The sequence below is a fragment of the Drosophila gunungcola genome, unplaced genomic scaffold, assembly GCF_025200985.1.
Source record: "Drosophila gunungcola strain Sukarami unplaced genomic scaffold, Dgunungcola_SK_2 000044F, whole genome shotgun sequence".
NCBI lineage: Eukaryota > Metazoa > Arthropoda > Insecta > Diptera > Drosophilidae > Drosophila > Drosophila gunungcola.
In genome coordinates, this window is record NW_026453212.1 from 631,278 (window position 1) to 638,659 (window position 7,382).

The 7,382-nt window shown below is 33.1% G+C and overlaps 1 protein-coding gene across 1 annotated transcript; it reads left to right on the forward strand.

Annotated features, from left to right (window-relative positions):
• The first annotated feature begins 584 nt into the window (after window positions 1-584).
• Window positions 585-1,603, forward strand: LOC128264009 (uncharacterized). Its single transcript, XM_052999289.1, has one exon. The coding sequence runs from the start codon at window positions 841-843 to the stop codon at window positions 1,348-1,350; it is 510 nt and encodes a 169-aa protein (XP_052855249.1). The 5' UTR covers window positions 585-840; the 3' UTR covers window positions 1,351-1,603.
• Window positions 1,604-7,382: the final 5,779 nt, after the last annotated feature.

Here is a 7,382-nt window from a genome sequence, read left to right on the forward strand (position 1 = left end):
TGAAAAATGGTTACTTTCACGTATTCGTTACCGACGAGTCAGTGAAATATACTTCGTTTGTCACTCCATTAGGACAATTTGAATTTTTAAGGATGCCTATGGGCATAAAGAATGCATCAGCAGTATTTCAACGCTTTGTAAATAAAATTTTTGCGGATTTGATACGGGAAAATAAAGTAATCATATACATGGATGACATTATGATAGCAAGCAAAGATGTGGAAGAACATTTAAGGACTTTAAAAGAAGTTTTAATAAGATTAGTTAACAATAAGTTAGAGCTTCGTATGGACAAATGCGAGTTTATGCAATCCAACATAAAGTACCTAGGTTTTTTTATTACCAAAGAAGGAATCAGAGCAGACGACAAGATGATAGATGCAATTTCAAAGAGTTATTGGTTTAAAAATATTAAGGAAAAATGCAAGAATCACATTGAGAATTGTTTAAAATGCGTAGCATTCTCTCCAAATACTGGAAAATTTACACAGTATCCCCAAAGGAGGCAGGCCGTTTGATTTGTTGCACATCGATCATTACTGACCAGTGGCAGCAGGAAGAGCAAACAAACACATTTTCCTAATCATAGATGGTTTTACGAAGTTCGTTAGACTTTATACAACAAAGACAACAAGCACAAAAGAAGTAATTAAAGCTTTATCCGATTATTTTAGGGCGTATAGCAAACCAAAATGTATAGTTTCAGATAGAGGCAGTTGTTTTACATCTAATGAATTTAGTGAATTTTTAACAGAAACAAACATCAAACATTTGAAAATAGCGACAGGTTCTCCACAAGCAAATGGACAAGTGGAACGCATAAACAGGAGCATAGGGCCCATGATAGCCAAATTAACGGAGCCTGAAAATAATGTACATTGGGATAATGTAATCAAGCAAGTTGAACATGCACTTAATAACACTGTACACAGAAGTATAAGACAAATTCCTAGCAAAATGCTGTTTGGTGTAGAGCAGAGAGGTCAGATTATTGATGAACTTAGGGATAAGTTAGAAGAAATTAACAACACAGCTCAAGTAGAGAATTTGGATGAGATTCGAAAACTGGCAATGGAGAAACAAATACAAGCGCAGAAATACAATGAAACATATTATGATAAGACAAAGAAAACGCCAAAGGATTACACGAAAGGAGATTTTGACAACACTGCGGGAGTTGCTAGGAAGTTGATCCCAAAAAACAAAGGCCCATATACAATTGCTAAAGTGCTTCGCAATGACAGGTTCTTACTAAAGGATGTTGAAGGTTTTCAAGTGTCTCGAAATCCATACAAGGGTGTATGGAGTGCTCAAAACATAAGACCCTGGATAGGAAAACGAAAAAAATAAATGAAGAAAATACATGTAACTAAACACTGTCTTAGTATAAGATAGATATAAGAGTAATTTGTCAAAATTGTTTCCAAAAGGAACCAGGATCAGGGGATCCGTATTACAGGATGGCCGAATTGTAGTAGGCTCGTACACACACTAACACACATATATTATTATACCGATACTTACACAATACAAATAATTATAAAACACCAATATACGATACTTATGTTAAAAGTTATGTTAAACCTATGTTAAGTAACATGAACTGTAAGAGGATCTCTCCGAGAGGTCATTCAAAAACTTGGAGTGTGAGCGAGTGGTAGCGTTGAGACGTGTGAGAAAATAAAGAGTTGTTAAACGCCTACCACAGTGGTGCCATTAAAGGTTATAAAATATGACCCATCTAAATGAGTGTCATTTACTGTATTATCTCCGTTTATAAAAATGGCTCCTTCTTGGATTACATCTACATTTTTATTTTTTTCTCTTATTTTTCTGCAATTAGTAATCTGGTAAAACAAGAATCTCCTGGGGTTAATGTGCAATATATTTTAAATAATTCCGTCTTAAAATTAGACATTACATAAAACTAATTTTTACATTTTGCAACATTATTATTGATTAACAATTTTCCATCACTGTGCGAAATGGATCTTGAGTTGTAAACTTCACAACGATCGATAATTATAGGGTATTTAACATATATAATAATCTTGGTGCAAAGCGATTTTAAATTTAGATATATCCAATAGATCAGTAATAATAACAGGTTTTTGTTCATGTTTATAAATTTCCTGTAAGTCATTATTGTTTAGAATTTTTGTGTTGAAGACATCTATTTTTGCTAATGTAATAGTGTCCATTAAATTCATAAGATCGTAAGTCAGCAAACGAAGGCGGTGTTTTCTGAGTGGAATTTCTTGATCTTTAAAGGCGGCTTTAAAGTTGTCAGATAGAGTTTTTATTTCTTTAAATATTTTGGAATTAATAACGAATTGATCGTTATTGTTTTTAAACAAATCATCAATTTTATTTGGAACTGTTATGATATCATGATCTGGTGTTCCTGCTTCCCATTTCTAAATTGTGCCTAATTCATTAATGCCTTTTTTTGATCTAGTGGGTATTATTTGAGAAATAAGTATTTTAATAATTTTTAGATCGTGGTGTATTTCCCATTGTGAATTCTGAACGTTATGACTGTTTATAAATTCTGTTTCAAAAGTAATAATATCTTTATAAAAACTTAAATTAGTTAAATAAACAAAAATGCGCGTATGATTCTTTAATGAGGACTTCTTTCGTATCCTTGTAAAGAAAGAAATCATGGTTTGTGTAATCCATATTTTCGGATTTGGTTGTAGCTACCAGCAATAACAAGTGGACTTCTTTCAATGAGGACTTCTTTCGTATCCTTGTAAAGAAAGAAATCATGGTTTGTGTAATACATAATTTCGGATTTGGTTGTAGCTACCAGCAATAACAAGTACATTATTAAATTCATTATCTGGAATCTAAGTTAAGTCAATTTGTTTAAAATTTAATATTATCTTTATGGATCAAACCGTACGATGTTATTAATAACAACTTTATTTGGATGATTTTCCTTAACTACCTGTTTTTTATTTCTAGAGTTAAGTTTATTTCTTTCCCGTGTTTCTTTTCGTAAATAACTTCTCCTACGTGATAGTCCTTTTCTTTTCTGTCTTTATTATGAAAATGTCACATTGTATCCTGTGCTTGCTTTAACTATTGGGGAGTTTTATCGTGTTTGATTTTATTAAATAATACATCATACAGTTGTTGATTGGTTATAGAGTGAATTGAAAAGTTGTATTTTTGTGCTGCTCTAATTATTATTTCGGAATAATCAACTAAGTTAAGTTCATCTTTAATGAAACGTGCAATTTCTGTTAAAGTAGAGTGTGCCCTTTTAATTTGTCCGTTGGAAGTACTATGACGAGGATCTGGATAAAATAATGATATCCCGTTTCTTTGAGCAAAAGATTTAAATTGGGTTGAAGAAAAACTTGGTTCGTTATCTATCATCATGGTATTTGGCTAATGGAAATTTTTGCAGAATCTCTGATACTTTGTTTTCTATATTTAACTTATTTGGGATTTCTTTTACGACTAAAAATTTTGAATATGAATCTATAAAAGTGATGAATATAAGATTTTGGGCGTAATAAATGTCAATATGCAAACTTAAGCTTTCTTTATCCGGAATAGGTGCTTGACCGATAGGAATTTGCACTGGATGTCTGTTATATTTGTTCTGATTGAAGATTGTGCAATTCTTAACAAACTCCTTTAGTTTTTGATATAAGTAAGGCCAATAATATAGCCGGTTAATTTGTTTATAATTTTCATCAAGCCCTTTGTGTGCTCGACAATGCGTTTCTGTTATTATAAGCGATCTGTCTTCAGCGTTTTCTACGTCTTGGACAAATATTCTAGTAAATTAAAACATTTATAATATTATCCTTAAGTGTTTTTTGAATTATATAAAGGTCTTCTAATAGCCTGATTCCATTGGCGCATTAAAACGCATTTAGCCTAATGCGCATTAATTTACACAGGGAATCCCATAAGGCTAAATGCCGCATTTAAAATAAATGCGATTTTTAAATGCGATTAAAAAAATTCGCCCCGAACATTTTTAGAAAAAATTCCGGAAAATACCGATGTTGAACGATATTTTGTTCGTGCCACCACTACAACAGCTGTTTTCTATATGCAAGGTTGGCGCAATTTTTGATGTCTTTTGAATATATTGACTGAACATTAAAGCGCACGCTGCAAATTCTGCTCGCAGTACCACAATGCATTACTGCTGGATCTCTGGCATAAAATAACTCCCACATATACGGTGATCCTAGCCCTTTTTGGAAACTGTGGTGGTTTTCATTGCAAACCCGTAATAACAACGCAATCAGCTTCTCTTCCTTGTCGTCCAAGTTGGCAAATGCCTCGGTCGCATTATAGATGTCCTGCTGAGCATTACAGAGTTTCACTCATGTTCATTAATTTTAATTAATTTCTTTTGGATTTGCCATAATGCAAAAGTAAACAAACCAAGATCAGCTGCTCGTGCCACTCACATGTCGGAGTAGCATTAGCTAAATGCTAATGCGCCAATGGAATCAGACACATTTATAGCCTGATTCCATTGCCGCATTAGTGGACTTTTTAAATGTGCCTGATTCCATTGGCGCATTGGCATTTAGCTAATGCTACTCCGACATGTGAGTGGCATGAACAGCTGATCTGGGTTTGTTTACTTTTGAATTTTGGCAAATCCAAAAGAAATTAATTAAAGTTGATGAAAATGAGTGAGTTTACTAAACTCTGTAATGCTCAGCAGGACATCCATAATGCGACCAAGGCATTTGCCAACTTGGACGACAAGGAATAGAAGCTGATTTCGTTGTTATGTCGGGTTTGCAATGGAGACCACCACAGTTACTAAAAAGGGCAAGGATCCCCGTATATGTTTGAGTTAATTTATGCCAAGGATCCAGCAATAATGCATTGTGGTATTGCGAGCCGAATTTGCAGCGTGCGCTCTAGGTTTCAGTCATTTCTATACAAAATAGATTTTATATTCAAAAGAAATCAAAAATTGCGCCAACTATGCATATAGAAAACAGCTGTTGTAGTGGTGGCACGAACAAAATATCGTTAAACATCGGTATTTTCCGGTATTTTTTCTAAAAACATTCGTGGCGAATGGTTTTTAATCGCATTAAATAATCGCATTTATTTTAAATGCGGCATTAAGCCTTATGGGATTTCCTGTGTAAATAAATGCGCATTAGGCTAAATGCGTTTTGATGCGCCAATGGAATCAGGCTATTAAAAAGTCCACTAATGCGGCAATGGAATCAGGCTAGGTGGAATGTATTCCTTTTAGATAGTTATTAAATTTTCCGGAGTGTCATACTCTATTATATGTCTAGTATTTCCGAACACATTAATCGACTCATGTATTGTATACCTCCCCGTTGCTATTAGCAATTGTTGCTTAAACTGGCTTAAGGGTTTTCAGGTTTTTTGTATAACATTCTTAAAACTACTCTCTGCTGAATGCTGAGTGTTTTGATCTGAGACCGACTCGATACTTTCTGTTAAATTATTAATTTGTATCCTAGATAATGCATTTGCAACAACATTTGTTGCTCTTGGCTTATAATTAATTTTTGGAGAATAACTATCAATGAAAGAATACCATCTTTTCATTTCGATATAAGGGTTCTTTTGAGAAATTGAAAATGAAAGCGGTTGATGATCTGTGTAATTTTCAATGTTGTTAAGTCAATATAAATAATTTCGTAAATTTTTAAAAGTCCAAACTATAGCTAAAGGTTCCTTCTTATTGGCATACAATTGTTAAATTTTGTGAGAGTTTTTGACATAAAAGTAATTGGTTTTCCTTCCTGAGAAAGAACCGCACCAATAGCCAAATCTGACGCATTGGTTGTTAAAGTTAATTTTTTATTATAATCGGGTTGAACTAACTCTACTTGTGCGATTAAATTATTTTTGAGTTCTTTGAAAGTTCTTACTCATCCAACTGTTTAGAAGTTTTACGGGATGCCTTTTTTGATACTTTGCCAATTTGGCCTTCTAAATACTTCGTTAACGGTTTAGCAATTTCGGCGTAATTTTGAACAAATTTTCTGTAGTATCCTGTAAGGCCTAGGAAGCTTCTACGCTCTCGAATATTTTTTTAGGGATTGGATATTTTACGATTGTGGAAATTTTTTCGGGATCGGTTTTGATCACATTGTGAGAAACAACGTAACCGAGAAAGTTTGTTTCTAATTTGAAAAACTTTGATTTTTCAATCGAAATTTTCATACTTGCGTTCAGCAAAATTTTAATTATAACAATTAAATCTGTATAATGCTGTTCAAACAATTGAGAAAATAATAATGCCATCCATATAGACATGACACGTTTTTCCAACTCGTTCTCTCAAAATATCATCCATCGCTCTTTTGAATATTCTAAGGGAGTTTGTTAATCCAAATGGCATTCTCAGGAATTCGTATTTTCCATTATTTATTGAGAATGAGGTTTTTTGAGTCCCTTTTTCATTCATGAGAATTTGGTGGAATCCTGATTTCAAATCAATTGCGGAAAAGTATTTAGCCTTCCCGAGGTTTGACAAAATTGCGGAAGGATCCTGCATTGCATATATATCCGTCCTGGTGTTTTCGTTAAGTTTCTTATAATCTATTACTAGACTAAGTTTTGGAGTTCCATCTTCGTTAAATACCTTTTTTGGTACGACTAATACCGGGGAATTATAAGGGCTTCTGCTTGGCCTTATAATTTCTTCTTTAAGCATTCTGGCGATTTCAGAATTCACAAAATCTAAAGCTGATAGGGTATTGCTTACTATAAATAGCCCTATCATTTTCGGTTTTTGTGTCACCGCGTATGTCCGTCCTAAAAGGAATCTGCATATTTATTTTTAAATGTTCTTTATTAATAATATATAATATTTTGTTCTCCAAATTTTTTCTTTGATATGAGGATGAATTCTGTATATTGTTAATTTTTTAGTTGTCGGATACTTCTTCGACGGCGCATTCAAGATTTTTGCATCCCAAACTTTTATTTTTGTCGGATATTTCGACGACGGCGCGTTCATGATTTTTATATCCCAAACTTTTATTTTTGTCGGATAATTCAACGACGGCGTGTTCAGGATTTATGTTTCCCAAACTAAATTCACTTTGATTTCCATCTTCAGATTCGGATCTGATTTGAGGCTTTTGATCAAAGTATTTTTTTTACTATGAATTATTTTAACGGGTGAATGATAAAACTTAATTATTGAATATCCATTCACTATGGATACTCTTTTATATATTGGTAGTTCATTTTTGATTTTATAAATTCCTGTTTTAATATAACAAGAAGTTGCCCCTGTATCAATTAATATCTTTAATTTATTATTTATTTTATTATCTTGTCTTGTTATGTAGGGTAGGCCTACTCCTGAGTTTGCCCTAAAAAATTGTCCTCTTCAA

Excerpts from the sequence above, each read along its gene's own strand:
- LOC128264009 (XM_052999289.1), top strand. The coding sequence starts at position 841 with ATGATAGCCAAATTAACGGAGCCTGAAAATAATGTACATTGGGATAAT.